The sequence below is a fragment of the Elgaria multicarinata genome, chromosome 6, assembly GCF_023053635.1.
Source record: "Elgaria multicarinata webbii isolate HBS135686 ecotype San Diego chromosome 6, rElgMul1.1.pri, whole genome shotgun sequence".
NCBI classification, from domain to species: domain Eukaryota; kingdom Metazoa; phylum Chordata; class Lepidosauria; order Squamata; family Anguidae; genus Elgaria; species Elgaria multicarinata.
In genome coordinates, this window is record NC_086176.1 from 44,792,607 (window position 1) to 44,811,586 (window position 18,980).

The window sequence follows — 18,980 nt, forward strand, 5'->3', positions numbered from 1 at the left end:
CTGTGTTGGGTGGGCACAGCAGCCTATTGGTAAAGGATTAGGCCTGTGAGTAAAAGACGAAGATGCCAGAGGGGACCTCTTGCATGTCGCCAGGGAAAAGAGAGGTGAATGCTGTCAGCATCACCACTAACAGTAGAAAGTCAGAAATGGCGAAATAGGTTACCATGGATGAGTTTAGCATGGGAGTTCAGTGTGTTTATGGGGTTTAGCAGTATAGGAGGGGACAATGATCCTTTTCTGTTTCCCCTGCCTGCCAATAGCTTTACAGTTTGTGGAATTCAACCCAATGCCATTATGGTATATAGTATTTGCCCCAATACACAAGGTTTGTGTCCTAAATATTCCTTTCAGATCTTGCCCGTACTACTACTATTATTACTGAAAATTCCCTACATCACTGCAATCTCTTTGGGTAGAGCGAGGAGCCTATATGTTGATTCTTGCCTAGTGGTGAATATTAAAAGTTATTTACAAAGGAATGTACAATTACTGTACTGGCTTATTTTCTATTTATTTTAGGAAAGTGGCAATAGTTTAGGAAGTAGGTGTGCTTTCATTTGTACATGTTTTGGTTTGTATATGTTACTGTGTGAAATGATGGTAGGATTGGCCGAGTATGTAGGCCACTATTGTATTAGAATTACATAACAATGAGTGGTAGAAACTGATGAAAAGACTGGGATGTTCAGAGTCCCTTAACAGATTATAGTCTGCCACAATGAAGACAGCTCAAGCTCTGCAGCGAATGTGGCTGCATGCTGTGAAAAAGTTGAGGATTTTAAAATGGCATGTGAGTTCATTTTTCAAAATATATATTATTACATTTTCCCAATTCCTCATCCATACCAAGCTGTTTAAAATGATGAATAAGGTCTTATTCTTGAACAGAAATATGAACATGCAACCATTATTTTAGATTAAATAGTTTGCAATTAAGGGACTCCCTGATTTTTATGCATGTCAGATGTTTGTGGTGAGCTGTTTTCCAAGTTCAAGTGCCACTAGTACATGACTCATCAAATTAGTATTCTAATTAGAACAAATTAGCATGGAATCTGTGCAAAATTGTCTTTGAGAACATTGTTTAATAAAATAATGATTTTTGTTTTAATGTAGAGTTCCTAGAATTTGTTAAACTCATTCTTAAGTAATCTCTTCACCAGTTTAATTGCGTGGCAGTGCAGTAATTAATGTATTCAAATTGCCTTTTTGCATTTCCCCCAAATGATACATTAATAACAGCTCTGGAATAGGTGGTAGTTGACTTATCCCATCCCTTGATGTATTAGTATACCAATGCATCATCTGCCCTAGGTTTACTGGCTCCTAATATAGTTGGAATTTTGTGCTTGTTGTGACAGAGGATTTAATCTCCTCTCTTGTATAGTCAGACTTCAGACGGTGACTTATAACATCTGTGGTCTTACCCAGCCCCCACGCTCATTTTGCTCCTTCCATTAATCTGTCAGCATTGGTTAGTATCTCTGCAACAGCAAACAGCTGTAAATTTTATAATGTTAAAGAGATTATGAGTTAGAGATTTAGGACAGCGCAGATGGCTTTTGTGCCTAGTGAACTCCCAAGGTGAACTTCCAGTACTTTATTGATATTGCACTCTACACCCTACAAAATATGACCTCTGCTGTTTCCCTCTTAGTGTGAGTGTACCGGAATGCAAAAGCTAGACAAATGTTTTCTTTCCTTGTTTTTGGTATATGTCATTCCAAGGAACGTTTTTCTTTTCTGCCACCTTCTTATGCTCAAATAGTTACACTAATTTCTTTTAATTGTGGAATAATTTGTTTTATTCTCAAAAATGTGTTAAAGCTTTTATAGTAATCAATTTGTACTCTTCAAATTCACCAAGTAGTTGCATGTGAGTAAAAAAACTATTTCAGTAGTTTCCTGTACAGTATAAAATGAGTGTATGAGCTGGTTCACATGGTCAAATAGCCCATTGTGACTTATTTAAAACACAGTGGGTTGCAGCATCTGTGGGTGGCCATTATGAATATTCAAACCACAACAGCAACTTATCATGTCATCTGAACCTGGCAAGAGTGCATTGTGCAAGGGTTAAACAACCCTCACATAACTCATGGACTGTTTTAGTGTTATGAAAGAGTTTAACCTTCTCACAACCACTCCTTCCAGGTTCGAATGACATGACAAGCCACTGTTGCGGCTTGAATATTCAAATGCCTCCTGGTCTACGCCACAACCTACTGTGCTTATTTAAGGAACAATGATCATATGAAACATCATTGTATGTGCAGATGTAGAGACAGAAAAAGACCAAGACCAACAAGAAATGAGAGGAACAGTCTGATTTAGCTGCTCACATGATTCAACAAAAATATTATTTTACTCAACCTAGGGCATTTCAGTAGTAATTCTTCAATTGTCACCTGCTCTTACGACTTCATGATAATTTTGTTCTAAATTCCTCGTTTTCATAGTCAAAATGCCCTATAAATATATATCTAAATGCCACATAGTTGTATTAGTAATAATAGATATTAAAAAGAACTCACTTTGATATCTGAAATGTTTTAGTAGATCGGGGTGTACGTGCGCTTCAGATTTATCCCCAGGCAGATTCCATTGATTATAGTTGTGTTGTTATAGGAACAGCTCTAGTTCTGGTGGCACCTCAAGAGACCATCTAAAGTGGGGGTGCCCCCCCCAGATGTTTTGACCTACAACTCCCATCAGCTTTAGCCAGCATAACCCAAGAAGAGGGATCATAGGCCAAAACATCTGGAGGGCTACAAGTTGTCTATCCCTGATTTAAAGTGACAACATATTGCACATAATAGCAAGAAGACAATATTTCAGCTGACTACCCCAATGATTTGTGGTATAGCAGTGTAGTATGCAGCTTTGCCTTCCGGTTTCTTTTAATTTCTACAGGTGAGATTAGATCCTTATTTGGGGGGTGGGGTTTGCAGCATATGAGAGGTTTATTCCTCACACACACATATATGTGAAGCTGGGAGGGAAGGGAGCAGCCTCTCTTTCCTGCATGCTGTGCCCCCACCCCCACCCCATCACGCACACAAACAAACACATCCACAGTGTCAGTAGAAATTCAAGAAATTCAGAAGGTGAAGCTGGGCCAGGGTTTCTGCTACTCTTGCATCATGACTGTTGGCAGGGGAAATAATTAATGGAGCCCGCCACACAACATGATATTCAACGTTTGTGCAGAAAAACAACTCTGCAATCTGTTGGTTTTTTAAATAACCAACCGTGGCATGGTTTTTGCCTGACAGATGACACATTAGTCAACGGGGTGGGCTATTTAAGTATGGTTGATTAAATAGTCCACCATTGACTAACATGTCATCTGAACTGAACTGAGCCAGTGAGTGTATTGTTATTTGGTTGAACACTTATTCTGAACTTGTAGCTTGATACTAGTATCAGAGACAGTAAGCTCATGTACACTAGTTGCTGGGGAACATGGGTGGGAGGGTGCTGTTGTACTCAAGTCCTGCTTGTGGGTTCTTGGTGAACAGCTGATTAACCATTGTGTGAACAGAGTTCTGGGACTAGACGGACCTTTGGTTTGATCCAGCATGGCTCTTCTGAATATTTTTATGGTCTTATTCCTCTCTACCCTGTTCTGTTGCAGTTCAACAAAGAGTTCCAGATAATGGATCAGGTTCTGTTCTGGTTCAGGAAAAATGAAGGCTCATCCTGTTTTTGTAGTTCATGGTCAGGGAGTCCAAACAAACCTGATCAATTTAAGCTGACTGAAACACACAAAGCATGTGCTCTGCTGTTACTGAGATTTGGCCCCTTTCCCAGCAATGTATATCGCAGGCAGACGATCTGGGTGTGAGGCACGTATGGTTTGCTTTGAGTGTATGTGGGTTCATATTCTTCTATGTTTTGCTCTTAAAATGTTTGATCTTTATTCTGAGCGTTCCTAATTAATGTTGGTTTGCGAGCACTGCAATGCAAGACTGAAAAAGATTCTTGCTATTTGATACAGATTTTTAAATGCATTTTTTTAAAAGTTTGACCGTTTCTATCTACTATTTGATGTGCTATTGCTGATTGCTTTTTCATTGTATAACAGGCCCCAGGCATGGAAGAGCTGATATGGGAACAGTTCACAGTGACCTTGCAAAAGGTGAGAGTTTATTTATGGTCTAGTTTTCTAATAGCTTTTTTGCATCTACCCTCTAATATTGTAGTGGCAAACCTGAAATGACCCCATTCTTACATTAATCAATTTTCCACCTCAAAATAATGTTACGCCTCTTAATTACAGATTATTTTAAAGAATACACATATCCCACTTTATCATTATTTTTACACCAACAGTTTTATTTAATTCACAGCAATTCATTGTTGTAGACCCGTTAAGAATATTTAAAATTCCAGAGGTAACATCAATCTTCTTTAGGTCCCAGTGCTATGATATAAAGGAGATCAGTATGAAGTGCTGAAACAAAAACTCCAGCTCTAGTTTATCTAGAAAGGGGGAAGTGACTTGGGTGTTCTCTTGGGAACATGGAGGCACGTTTGTTGAGTCTTTTTATTGTAACTGAAAACCCAATGCTGTGAATTACATTGGAAAGATGTAAGAAGTTAGTACAGATGTTATTGTAATGGTATGAAGCACTAGAACATTCTGGAAATGTTACAATTCCCAACAACCATCAAGGACAGCCTCATATACTGCATGGTTACAAAATGGATTATGAGGCCTTAATGATATGTCTGTGTCTTGGTACCAGATTTTGAATTGAGGTGGTGGGGTGGGTCCCTCGACATAATCCGTGAAAAGTTTTTCTGGCCAATGCTGGAACCTGAAGCTATGCATCCAAATGGGAGGTGGAATGCCCTTAATGATAGGTGTCTTCCCTCCCACTTGTTGCCTTACACATGGCAAAAAACATACCAGCCATAATGAGTTTGTTCACTCTCGTCTATATGAAAAGAGGAGAGTATCATAAGTCTATGCAATCATTCCTGTATTAAACTAAGTGCTATTTTAAATTTACATTACTACTATTAGTACTACTGTTATTTAGGATTTGTATAGCATGTCCCAGTGTTCAAAGTGCTTCACATGCATTATCTAGTTGTATTCTTTACAACAACACTGTAAGATTGGTATTATTATCCTCCATATTGCAGGAGTGGCTTACCTAGGACCACCTAGCGAGTTCAGGGCAGAAGTGAGAGTCAAACCAGGGACTTCCTGATTTGTAGTTCAGTCGCTTAGCCACTATGCTACTCCAGCTCTCTTTTATCCCTATAGTTTCAAATTGCCCACTAGTTGGTGGTGGTTGTTTTTTACTGTCTCCATGTAAAATCAGTTTTCATTTGTGGTACAATCTCGAAGTCCGTAGGGAAGAGCCTCTAAAATTGGCATTCTACCAATTTCAAATTCTGTTCTGGTTGTTTGCAAAAAACAAGTGCCGTGTGTTCTTTTTCCTTAGGACTCAAAGCGAGGGTTTGGGATTGCAGTTTCTGGTGGCAGAGATAACCCTCATTTTGAAAATGGAGAAACATCCATAGTCGTCTCAGATGTTCTTGCTGGTGGCCCAGCAGATGGATTACTTCAGTAAGTAACCTTGCTTACATCAACAATGCCCCTCTCTCTCTGCCCTGACTATTTGTTTGCAAAAGACAAATTTATTTCTAAGTGTAGACTTCCGTGAAGGCACAGATTTAACCGAACTAGCGTTGTTATTTGAGCTTGCCATCTTTATCTTGAGACCTGGATCCAGCACAGCTATCCTTGCTTCTAGTAGCTTGCGTAATGGCTAGAATCCCAGACTTCGGCTGAAATTTTCAGCAGTGGGATGCATTGAACATTTCATATTTCTGATCTTGTGCCTCTTCACGGGATTGTGCAGGAGAATCCCATGCAGACACACTATGTGAGTAGCAGGGTTCTGCTCTGTCTACTATCCAAGCATGGCTCAGGGGACATTGGCTTGCAGCGATTGGTTGTACTAAACCCATGACAGTTCAAATGGCTTCATAAATGAGGATGAGCCACTGAGAGTATCTCTCGCTTACGTCCCTTGCTAGTTTAACTAATTTTTTAAAAAATGTTTTAAATGTTAGCTGTTTTTATGTTTTTAAATTTTGTATATTGATTTTTAATATTTAGTCTATTTAATCTACTCTTTTAAACTTGTGTAAACTGCACAGAGCTTTGGCTATGGGGCGGTAGATAAATGTAATAAATCAACATCATCATCATCTCCAAACAAGGGTCTTTGTTGTTTGGAGTTATAGTCATTCTTAGAGCTGCTTCTGTTCCATTTCATTGTTTGCGATTTTCTTGTCATCACAATGTTTGTATGTGTCAAGACTGATAAATGTTTAAAACTAAGTAAAGTCTATTGATAAATATAAAATATTATTGCTGCTGCAACATATGTTATTTTTCTTTTATAGTAAACATAGACTATAAAACATATGGCTAACATAATGAAATTGTTGCCTGTGAGATTTGGTTCGGGGAAGATATTGTGAGGAACATAGATGTAATACAACAATGGGAAAAATCTTATGATGTTGAAATAACGTTGTTGCTTAACGTCTTTAAACTAGTATTGTTTAGTATAAATTGAATTCAATGGAACACTTGTTTTCTATAGAAATAAAGCTAGTATTTGTATGGAAAAATAAGCTATCCCCATACCAGGGTCAGTTCAATCTTGCTGTGGATGCAGTGCAGTGTGAGTCAGTTAGGGGTGGCGAGTAATTTGGGCCAAAAGGCAACTCATGCATGTTTGAATGAATAAAAACGCAGAGAGAGCCCCATAGAACAGGGATGAGGAACCTGTGTCCCTCCAGATGTTGCTGGACTCCCAACTACCATCATCCCTGACAACTGACTATGTTGGCCAGAGCTGATAGGAGTTGGAGTCCAATCATACCTGGACGACTCAAGGTCCCCCTCCTGCCATAAGTGCATAACAGGAACCTGCCTTCTCACCTTCCCCTGTGCACAGGAGCTAAGTCTGCCAGGGTGATACAAGAAATGGGAGGCCTATTCATGCCTCCCATTTCCCCATTCATACCCCCACTCCACCCCTGTTTCTTGGCTAAGCTGTGTGTGGAGGACTGGATGGGGGTATAAGAGGCTATCCATTCCCTGTAAGGATCAGGCACAGTGTGCCTTGGGTGTCGGGTGTGTGTGTGTGTGTATGGACAGATACCATCTGGGGATCCTTCCTTACATAGGTACTGCTGCGTATGGTGGGATTGAACTGAGTATTTTAGAAAACCAAGGAGGTTAAGGTGATAGATTTCAACAATTTTTATAGAAAAATAAGATGAAATACACAATCAAGACTATAGAGCACTTAAAATATACAATACATTTCTTTGACTGTGGATCAGCCTTGGTATGTCAACCTTGCACTGTAAATAGATTTATTAGTGCACTAATTGACTATAAGAATTCGTTTTTCCTTATCTGTTGCACTCATAAATTGTTTTGCTTTTCTATATATATATTATTGTGACTGGCCCTTGAAGAAGACCTCGGAGTCAAAATGTGTCTGGCCAAGCCAATCAAGCTTGTGAAGCACTTTTTATTGTGTTTTTAAATGTGTAATGTATTGTATATTGTAAGTGCTCTGTAGTCTTGATTGTATATTTCATCTTATTTTTCTATAAAAATTGTTGAAATCTATCACCTTAACCTCCTTGGTTTTCTAATACACTGTTTGTGGTTAAGGCCAACACCTGTTTTTTGCGCAGTGTGGGATTGAACTGAGCCCAACATTTTTAATCTGAGTGAAATTAATGGCAATTTTAAATGTAAAAATATGTTCTAATTGAAAGTTCACTTCTGTTTGCAGTGAGAATGACAGAGTGGTTATGGTTAATGGTACGCCTATGGAAAATGTGCCCCATTCATTCGCTGTGCAGCAATTGAGGAAAAGTGGGAAACTGGCTGTCATTGTAAGTTAACTATTATAGGCATTAAAGAAGCCCATGAAAGAAAGGTGGGGTGAGAGTGCATAGCAGTGCAGTTATGGCGGAATGTAACTTTTTGGTACACCAAGTACTTCTTAAGAGTAGTCATGAGTCCAGCATCTGAATCAGTCTGTTTAACATGATATCTTTTCTTCTTCGGTTTCCTTATTGATGTTTATAGTAGGGGTGTGCACGGACCCCCCGCTCCGCTTCACTTGCAGATCCGCCATTTTTCGGATCGGGCCGCTCCGCCCCGCCCCCGCTCCGCCCACTTCCGCTCCGCTCCGCCCGGAGCTCCGGATCCGGATCCGGAGCTCCGTTTCCCCCCCCCATAGGCTTGCATTGAAAGCTAAAAAATTATACAACTTTTTTTCTGTTCAAGTTAGAAACCTCATGTTTGGCACCATGACACCTCATGGGGATATACACACGCACGCCAAGTTTCAAAGCAATCCCATCATCCCCTGATTTTTGGCGAATTTTTGAAAATCGGGCACCCCACACACAACATCCCTGCGAGGTGTGTTAAAAAACACGGGGAAAAGCCCGTTCAGATGAAGAAAGAGAAGTTTCCCAGAATCCCAAGTTACCTGTTTTGCCTATGCCCTCCTCCAACTTTGGGATCATCATGACCGGGAGCTGACTCTGCCCCTCAGCCCTTTGAAAAAGGTATTTTTCCCGCCGATTTTTTAAAAAATTCTAGCCCGCGACCCGTACGATGCAGAAAGTTGAGAGTGGTCTCAAAATGACCCCCATCCACGACTCTCTGTGCACAAGAATTTTCAGAATGATAGCTTAACCCCCCCCCAGTTATCCCCGATTCTTTCCCTCAATGCAATCCTATGGGCGAAAAGCCGAAAACGCAGTTTGAGCCGCGCGGTTGACCCGATTTTCACAAAAATATAGCCCGCGACCCGTATGATGAAGAAAGTTGAGAGTGGTCTCAAAATGACCCCCATCCACGACTCTCTGTGCACAAGAATTTTCAGAATGATAGCTTAAACCCCCCCCCAGTTATCCCCGATTCTTTCCCTCAATGCAATCCTATGGGCGAAAAGCCGAAAACGCAGTTTGAGCCGCGCGGTTGACCCGATTTTCACAAAAATATAGCCCGCGACCCGTACGATGCAGAAAGTTGAGAGTGGTCTCAAAATGACCCCCATCCACGACTCTCTGTGCACAAGAATTTTCAGAATGATAGCTTAAACCCCCCCCAGTTATCCCCGATTCTTTCCCTCAATGCAACCCTATGGGCGAAAAGCCGAAAACGCAGTTTGAGCCGCGCGGTTGACCCGATTTTCACAAAAATATAGCCCGCGACCCGTACGATGCAGAAAGTTGAGAGTGGTCTCAAAATGACCCCCATCCACGACTCTCTGTGCACAAGAATTTTCAGAATGATAGCTTAACCCCCCCCCCAGTTATCCCCGATTCTTTCCCTCAATGCAATCTTATGGGCGAAAAGCCGAAAACGCAGTTTGAGCCGCGCGGTTGACCCGATTTTCACAAAAATATAGCCCGCGACCCGTACGATGCAGAAAGTTGAGAGTGGTCTCAAAATGACCCCCATCCACGACTCTCTGTGCACAAGAATTTTCAGAATGATAGCTTAAACCCCCCCCCAGTTATCCCCGATTCTTTCCCTCAATGCAATCCTATGGGTGAAAAGCCGAAAACGCAGTTTGAGCCGCGCGGTTGACCCGATTTTCAAAAAAATATAGCCCGTGACCCGTACGATGCAGAGAGGTGAGAGTGGTCTCAAAATGACCCCCATCCACGACTCTCTGTGCACAAGAATTTTCAGAATGATAGCTTCAAAAACAACGTAGTTATGCGCGATTATTTGCCGCAATGCAATCCTATGGCGAAATGTTTTCAAGATGGCGACCGGAGCGCTCCGCCTGAACTCGGAGCTCCGAAAAATGGCCGCTTCTCTTCGCCTTGCTTCTAGGGGGTCCGCGGTCCGCTCCTACTCCGCCTCTGGGTAAGGCGGAGCAGGCCAATCCGCTACTGCTTCTACGCTCCTAATCGGAGCGGAGCACATCCCTAGTTTATAGCATGTAATCCTGATGCCTCAGAGTCAATGACCAGGTTTGTGTGATTGCTGCAGCTCACCATGGCTTTCTGAAGCCATGACACCATCATGAAAATTCAAGCTGCAATTGCAGATTGCTGTGTTGTCAAAAACCGGCAGGGATGGTTTGTGCGAGGGTTAGACAACCCTTGAATATCTCTAAAACAGGCTATGGGTTCTGCGAGCAGCTCTCACACAATCCACCTCCTCTGGGTTCAGACAACACAATAAATGCTGTTGCTGCTTGACTATTCAAAATGGTCATTGGCATGAGCCACAGCTGACCGTCGCTTAAATAAGCCATGGTGGGCTGTTTTAAAATGTAAACAGGCCCAGTCACTATTCAAACGACAGGGAATGGGCACTCCACAAGTACATGTGCACACATGCTCCCCCCCCCCCAAATAACAACAATGGACAAGAGGTTTAGCTGAGTAGTAAGTAATGTGCTTTACGTGCAGAAAGTCCTGGGTTCAGTCCAGTTAAAAGCTTTTTGGGGAGCAGAACCAGGAAAGGCCTCTGAGGCTCTGGAGTGCCTCAGTGCTGGGCCAGATGGAATAATGGCTAGAATCTAGCAATTTCATACATCCACTTAAACAGCAGCTTTTCATCACAAAGTAATGAGATAACGTTTTTAACGCTTTCTTGCTGAAACAGAGGTACAAATAATTTTGTACCTTTACAAATACACCATCTTTTCCTTTAAAGAAAAAGAACTTCTCAAATGGGACCTGCAACAAAATGGTGCAGCGTGGGGTGCTTCTGTTCAGAATTCCAAACGCTGCGCTCCCTTCCTCCCGTTTCATAGTCGCCAACGTTCTGTATCTACTGAAAGTGCTCAATCCTCGTTGAACTTTTTTTGGGAAGATTTTTTCCTCTTAGGTCTTCTTTTTTTGCAAAAGATTTTGTTTGCACTATGGCAAACTTTGAGGTTTCCCTGTGCCTGCTGATACCTTCCTCTTGTGTGCAGATGATGCCATTTTGGTTCCATGGGGATGGCCCTAGAACAAATTAGATCACTATTAGTATATATGATAAAATATAGAGATCAACATTTTCATTCTACCTGATAAAAGAGGTTTTTTTTAAAAAAATTGGAAGTGTGTGTAATTGCTGACCTAAGTCCAATAAAACAGATCATTTCCCCTATTTTATATCTGCTGTCCTTTGGGATCAAACAGTTGGATCACTCAAAATGTCCCCACTCGAGCATAGAGTACACACATTGACTTGAACGTGGTTTTCTAGTAGGAGGGACAGTTGTGTAACTAGAAGGGATTTCATAAAAGGTTATTTCTGAAGGAGCAGACAATGTTTAATATAGAGGGTAAGATATACACATGCAGGTAGTCTTTGTTCTCAAGAGCTTGCGCCCCAAAATTATGTGTGTTCTTTAAATAGTTATGTTTGCTTGGGGGAAGTGCAAGGTATACATGCTTTAAAGGAGTTTAGAAAAGTTTATCCTCTGACAACAAAGCAATGGGAAAAATCAAAATCATGCTGCAATTAGAAATCTTAAAATAGTCTAATATCTCCAAAGTATAAAAAATCTTCTCATATAACAATGCACTTTCCAGACCTGAAAAAAATGTAATCTTTGGAATGGAAAGGGGTTAAAAACATAAGAAGGGCCATGCTGGATCGGGCCAGGGGTCCATCTAGTCCTGCACTTTGTTCACACAGTGACCAACCAGCTGTCAATCGGGAACAAACAAAGAGGGACATGGTGCAACAGCACACTCCCACCCATGTTCCCCAGCATCTGGTGTAAACAGGCTTACTCCCTCGGATACTGGAGATAGCACATAACCATTAGGGCTGGAGCCTTTTTTTCTGGCATTATTTAGAAATGCTTCTGCTCTTCATAAAGCACCTACCTGGGCAGTTAGTTCCATATTTAAAAGGTAGTGATATGTGTGTGGTAGTACTGTAACAGTAACCTGTGGTTTAGGTGGATATGGTGCTGCTATTTTAACATCACATGTGTATGGGCCAGCTGCAAGAAACACCAACTTGGCTAAGTGCTGTCCAGCACTGCATTTAAATTGGGCTTCCTGGTGATGAGTTTTTAAAGCTGAATATAATACTATAATGTTTTTTTTATTTCCTGCAAATAGGTAGTAAAAAGACCATGTAAAGTACAGGTTCCAGCTGTTAGAAGAAGCCCTTCTCTTGACTATGATTATAGAGGCTTTGAAGTCATGGATAATCGGCCAGAGTTTGATGGCAGAAGCACTCGAAGTGGCTACAGTGAAAGGAGTTGGCGTAGTGGAAATGGAGGCCGTAGCCAGAGCTGGGGAGACAGCCTTGATACGGGCTATAGATTTGCCCAGGATAGGGGGCGCAACCAAAGCAGAGAGCGTAGTTACAGCCGGGATCGAAGTCGGGGCCGGAGCATGGATAGAGAGAGGAGCTTGGATCGCGAGCTCCAGAGACCCCGGAGCAGAGGCAGGAGTGTTGATAGAGATGATGCCTATGACCGTGGCTATGGTGGTAGGAGGACTCCACCAAGAGATTATGACTGGAGATCACGTCCCGACCCCCCCTATGAGAGGGAAGCAAAGAGCGGAAGCAGAGGCCGGCTTAACTCCCGCAGCCCTTCACTTGAATTGCCACGTCAATATGAGTATGGACCACAGCAGGACGCAAATGGGCCAGTTAATGTTCTCCTCACAAAAAACAGATCAAATGAAGGCAAGTGTGTGACCAGTTTCAGTGTGTGAATTGAAGTGAATGACCTGGTTTCCATGTCATGGTGGCAATCCCTAGTTTGTTTAACCCAGGAATTGCTGGGAGGGGTTGGAGTGCTGTGCGTGAGCCATTTCCATTTTAAGGAACGGGTCGTGGTTTTGTAGTGTCTGAACCTTGAAACTCAGGGTTGTTTATGGATTAAAAAAACCCACTATGACATGCAAACTTGTTATTTATTTGCTCCTGCCTACAACAATAGAACAGTTTGCAATCTTTTTCTTGTCCCAACCTGGTACCCTCCAGATGCGTTGGACTCAGCTCCTTTATTGCCACCTAGCATGGCAATGATCAGGAATGCTAGGGATTATGGGAGTTGCAGCCCAACACATCTAGAATGGCATCAGGTTGGGGAAGGCTGCTGTAGACAAATAATGGGGAAGGCAGACAAACAATTATGAACAGCTCAAAGGACATAAGATATACTCTCAAGAGTGTCAAACTATTGTGAAGCACCAAAACCTATTTTAAATCTAAATTAAGACAATTAAGATACTATATGATAGCTACCTTCAAGTATTGGAACGGGTGTCACATAGATGAGATGAAGCAAACTTGTTCTCTGCTGCTCCAGTAGGAGTACAGAGGATCTGAATCTATGGGTTCAAATTACACAAAAGGGGATTATGATTAAACCCTGTTGGACAGTGAAAAGTCTGTCTTGGAAGGTGGTGGACTCTTCTTCATTAAAGGTTTTAAAGCAGAAGCTAGAAGACCACTTAACAGAGATGCAGTAGATTCCCTGCATCAGCAAGGTGGAATGGAATAGATGATATTTTAGCTCCTTTCTGACTTGGCTTCCATCTGTGTTACCTAACTGTTTCCAGTTTGCAGAATATTAGAAGTTTACAAGCTAGCATGTGTAAGCATGCACAAGTTGTAAACCAGGGTTGGGGAACCTTTTTTAGCCTGTGGGATGAATTGGCTCTGGATAAGCACGTTTGGGTGTATGCATTCTAACCGTGGCCAGAGACCAAAGTCATTGGGGCCACAGCTACTGGTGGCATGTGGCCCCTGATGTGCTTGTCTCCCTATTTATGTGCGCACACTCTCACCCCCATTCAGCTGCACGTACAGTGGGCTTTGCTCGCCCCCTGTATTCCCTGATTGGGGAAGGCCAGGAGTGGGCAAAGCCCTTGCCTCAAGGCTTTAGCTGAGTCCAGAGTCGTCATTGCCTGCTGCTCACCATCCTCAATCAGTTAAGCAGTGGGCAAAGCCCTCTCTGGAGCCATGGTTTGTGTTAAAAGGGGTGGTGTTGCAGGAAGGAGGCATTCCCATGGGGAACAGCCTCCCAGGCCAGTTTGGGGAGCCTTGCTGGCCACATTAGGCCTATCAGCCAGAGTTCCCCATGGCTGTTGTAATCCATCAAGCTGAACGTGGCCTGCCAGCCATGTGTAGTAGCTTCCCGGATACTCGACACCTACCTGTTTTTTGCATTCCCAGGCATTCCCAGCCAAATGGTTGACTAGATTTGTTTTTGTAGGTCATAAGTTGCATGCCTGAACTCAGTACAGTGGACTAGATTGTCGGTGGGCTGGAGGGACAAAGTCCCAAGGAAAGACAAAATGCCATCGATACCGCCATTAAAAAAAAAAAGTTTGGAAACTACTGGCCTGTAGCGTGCTTCATCTTCGTATTATAAAAAGTCTCTTTAAGATGTTTTTAAAATGTTTTTAGGATGTTTTTTAACAATGTATATTATGTTTTAATTGAGTATTATGTATTTTATCATTTATTGTTGTTCCCCGCCTCGATCAAAATGGAGGGGTGGTCAAGAAATAAACAACAACTACTACTTATTATTATTATTATTATTATTATTATTATTATTATTCTTGCAGAATATGGCCTTCGGCTTGGAAGTCAGATTTTCATCAAAGAAATGACCAGTACTGGACTGGCAACAAAGGACGGTAATTTGCACGAAGGGGACATCATTCTAAAAGTACGTTCTTGTATAAAGGGCCCTTAATTTCTTACGGTGGTGGAAAAATGCATATTCCCTATTTATTTTTTTTGCTATCGCTGCAAGTTTTCCTTTCCCTTTGCAAACATTGAATGGAAACTTTTCACTTTGAAGTGCTCTATCGGTGCCTTTTGTGCTCCAAATATAAGTAAATGTGTTTGTCTTACGTATCTAGATCAATGGTACAGTGACAGAGAATATGTCCTTATCTGATGCCAGAAAACTGATTGAGAAATCAAGAGGAAAACTCCAACTAGTTGTTTTGAGGGACAAAAAACAAACCTTGATCAACATTCCTTCCATGCATGATAGTGATTCAGAAATAGAAGGTGAGAGGTTAAAAGCAGAGTGAAAGTCAGTTTTCTATTTAAATCTGTCAAAACAGCAATGAGCAATCCTTTTTTCTTTTCTTTTTCTTTTACATGGTAATTCATGATGAATTAAGATGTTTCTAGCTTAGACAGAAAACAAAAGTTGCTAAGAGTAAAATCTGGGTGTGTTTTGTGGCATATATTTCTAGGCTCTTAACATTAACTGCTCTGAAGTGTGGCCAGATTTCTTGAGGCATGACAAGGCATGTTGAATGAGTTTCTGTGCCTTGCACCCAGGCCAATAGGAGTCATGACCAAAACAAAACACAGAACATGGTTTTCATACCAGGTTTCTTCTCTGCCATGTCATTCATTTGCTTAGACTCTTTTTCTGTCATGTTTTGATTGTTTTAATCTTATGTAAACCACCTGGAGAGCTTTGGCTATGGAGCAGTATAGAGATGATGATGATGATGATGATGATGATACCAGGGTGTTGGGCCTCCTTTAGCCCAAGCACTAAATTCAGTTTTGGGGAAGCTTTTGGGGTCTGCATTCCAGAATAGGAGAGGGGCAAAGGAGGTGGGCCAAAATATAAAAAATGCCAGCATGCTTTAGCTTAAGGCTCTTCCTGCCAGTAACTCAGCCAGTAACATCATTGCAACAGTTTAGAGAATTGGGGGTGGGGTGGGGAATGCAAAGGCTGAAAAACTAGCAAACGATTGGTGTTCTAGAGAAAGGGAGTGGGGCCTGGGGAAAGGAGAGGGCTATCTGAGGAACCCCAGAGGGCCGGATTGGGACCTCAGATAGACCAGATTTGGCCTGCGGGCCTGAAAGAAGAAGACCTCTGTGCATTGATTAGGCTGTCCATTAAAAGCCCCTTCATACATACTGCCTTTTTTTTTTTTTTTGCTCTGCCATGCTATATAAATAAATAATAATAATAATAATAATAATAATAATAATAATAATAATAATAATGTTTGAACTGAAAGTTTAAATTTTGTCATTAATTCATGAATCAGGCAGCCATTAGGCATGGTTCGATATTAAGCCAGGAGATGATCCCAGCTTTGGAGTTAAAGCATGCAAGGACCTTGCTCCCTGTCTCACCACCACCACCTCTGATCTCCCTGTGGTTATACATAGGCCAGACCAGTTACCAGATATATGCTGGTGAGTTCTGGCATGAGAGGTGCGGCAGCAAGTGCATTCTTGCTGCTCTGGGAACCTTTCAAAAAAGGACATTGCATAGCCAAGAATGACCATGTGGCTCTTTCTTATGCCAGTATTCTCAGGGAGTAGCTTCATCACAGTGGCTTTCATGCTGGTGGAGAGCCAGTGTGGTGTAGTGGCTAAAGTGTTGGACTGGGAGTTAGGAGATCTCAGATTAGGAGATCTCAGATTAGGAGATCTGAGTTCTAGTCCCCACTCAGCCATGGAAACCCACTGGGTGACTTTGGGCCAGTCACAGACCATCAGCTCAACTTACCTCACAGGGTGGTTGTTGTGAGGATAAAATGAAGAGGAGGAGGATTATGTATGCCACCTTGGGTTCCTTGGAGGAAAAAAGCGGGATATAAATGCAATAAATAAATAAATAATTTTTTAGGCCTGAGTGTTGGTGGCTAGATTGTCTGATCCTTGAAAAGACTTGATCTGAATGAGGCTTCTTGATTGGTACCCCATGGAACATGCCTGCCCTAAGCTAAATAACCCTCATACGCAATGTTTGTGTCTTCTTTTGCAAGCCAGGTGAAAGTAATTTGATTTCTATCTCAAGGGAATTTGCTTTTCTGATGGGAATCACTTCTAGCATCAACTTTATCTAATTTCAGGGGGTGTTCTTGTTTTTCTTAAAGCTGTCATAATGTTTAAAGGGGAAAACACTTATTGTGCAAATAAAAGTCGGCATAGATTAAAATTGCTAGCAAATGCTTTACCTACCCAGGCTCTGCTATGCTCTTTCAACAGATATTTCAGAAATAGAATCAAACCGGTCTTGCTCCCCTCAGGATGACAGAAGACTGCATCATTCTGACTTAGATTCTCATTCTTCCAATGAAAAGCTAAAGGAGAAACGAAGGTAGAATGTGTTGTCATTTACATCTAGTTGTGTTATTATTATTTTAACTTTCTGTTAACTTTGTGAATTTTGTTTAAGTGCAAAAGAAGATTCAAGCAGTAGACTGTCCAAAATGGGAGCGACGCCCACCCCTTTTAGATCAACTGGTGACCTCACTGCTGCTTTAAAGCCAGAAGCAAACAGTGAACCGAAGTACCAAGATGACCCTCCAGGTTAGTGCTCGCTATGCTTTGAGTTATGTTAGTTTCATTAAGAGGAACAACCCTGTTTGCATTCATATAATTATAAAACTTCATTCACGGTTAATGGGGATTACAAGTTTTAGGAAGTACATTTTACCACTGCTGCTTCAGGCAGTCCTTGTAATTAGCTAATTTGTTGTGTAAAGAATCCTTCCCTTAACCTACTTTCATGAACTGGAAACAGGACGATATGTCTTCGCTGACACTGCAACTACATGCCAAATTGTCTTTAACAAAGGATAAAGTTAAGTCATCTTCATGTTTTATTAAAACAGAAAATAACCCACAGAAAATATATGGGCTTTACATAGGGTTTTTGCATTGGTAAAATCTGTGAGGAGAAAAGAAAAAGGAGCCAGAGTAAAAAGATCTTAATAACTAAATACAAGTATAAAAAAGAAAATTATAAATATAAAAAAGATGGCCCAGGTCTCTTGTTTTGCGGCAAACCGCTACAAATGGAGAGAGGGTCCTGTCTTTGGGGATTGATTACCTATACGCTGACGTTCAGAGTTAAACTCCTTCCCAGTATTGCATATTGTAGTGATGGCTGCATATAGGTTGAAATCCTAAGCATACTTCCTGGAAGCAAGTCCCACTTAAATCAGTAGGAATTATTTTGAACTGATAGTAATTATTTCTAAATATTTCTAATGCCAATGTAGTGTGCCCTTTAGATGTGTATGCTAGCCTGCTTTGCCCTTTGAGTGCCTATTTCTTTTGTCTTTTGTGTTGTTTTAAAAAACTCCAATCGAATCTAGTTCTATGATTGTGTGTGTATGTTTTTAATATATACAGTTGCTCAACCAAAAGCAGTCCCAAGAACATTTCTTCAGCCGAGTCCTGAAGACCTAGCAATATATGGGTATGGGTTTTTAATTTCTCTTCACCTATTATTTTCATACTTGTACTTCTTTAAGTAGTAATCAAAAGAAGGCTTTATATCAGGGTTGAGTAACCTACGGCCCTCCAGGTGTTTTGGGTTACAACTCCCATCATCCCTCGCTATTGACTCTGCTGGCTAGAGCTGATTGAAGTCGTAGGCCAAAGATCAGGAGGGCCACAAGTTGCCCACCCCTATTTTTATATTAAATGAAATGGAATACAAATTTGTTTTGGTGTACTCCTTCAAATGCTGTATGCAGAAAGTCATAGCACAGATGTGATGCTGCCTTAAATATATATCTTAATCTTGGTTAGGACATTGGGAGTTCCTCCTGGTCTTGTTTGCTTCTTCTCTTCCCCATTTACGTGTGACTTCTTTCCTCCTTTTCTTTTGGAGAGAGTGTTAAGTCCAACCTTGCCCAAGCCACAGTTTCTAAACCACACTTCTAACCATGGTTGCAAGTCATGGGCCCCACTCAGAAGACACCTTAACCATGGCTTTAACCATGGTGAATAAGGCAAACCTTATTCACCATGGTTAAAGTCATGGTTTAAGGTGTCTTCTGAACACAGCCTGGCTTTCTGGTTTAACCACCATGGTTAAAGCCATGGTTTAAGATGTCTTCTGAATGGGGCCACTGTTTCATATTAACTCTGCTTGAAGAAAATGCTGGTAGAAATATAATATTAAGTATAATTAGCTCTG

General features: G+C 41.4%; 1 protein-coding gene across 3 annotated transcripts in view; it reads left to right on the plus strand.

The window, feature by feature from the left end:
- Window positions 1-18,980, plus strand: part of TJP2 (tight junction protein 2) — a 52,188-nt gene that overhangs the window by 15,496 nt on the left and 17,712 nt on the right. For 2 of the 3 annotated variants that reach the window (XM_063129317.1, XM_063129319.1), the window contains exons 1-10: window positions 682-790; window positions 4,088-4,141; window positions 5,460-5,584; window positions 7,845-7,947; window positions 12,154-12,730; window positions 14,626-14,729; window positions 14,926-15,079; window positions 17,036-17,147; window positions 17,226-17,359; window positions 18,188-18,254. In XM_063129317.1, the coding sequence (XP_062985387.1) occupies window positions 719-790; window positions 4,088-4,141; window positions 5,460-5,584; window positions 7,845-7,947; window positions 12,154-12,730; window positions 14,626-14,729; window positions 14,926-15,079; window positions 17,036-17,147; window positions 17,226-17,359; window positions 18,188-18,254 (1,502 nt within the window). In that variant the 5' untranslated portion in view covers window positions 682-718. Of the gene's footprint in view, window positions 1-681; window positions 791-4,087; window positions 4,142-5,459; window positions 5,585-7,844; window positions 7,948-12,153; window positions 12,731-14,625; window positions 14,730-14,925; window positions 15,080-17,035; window positions 17,148-17,225; window positions 17,360-18,187; window positions 18,255-18,980 lie in introns of those variants that run through there. The other variant, XM_063129316.1, reaches the window with a different exon arrangement.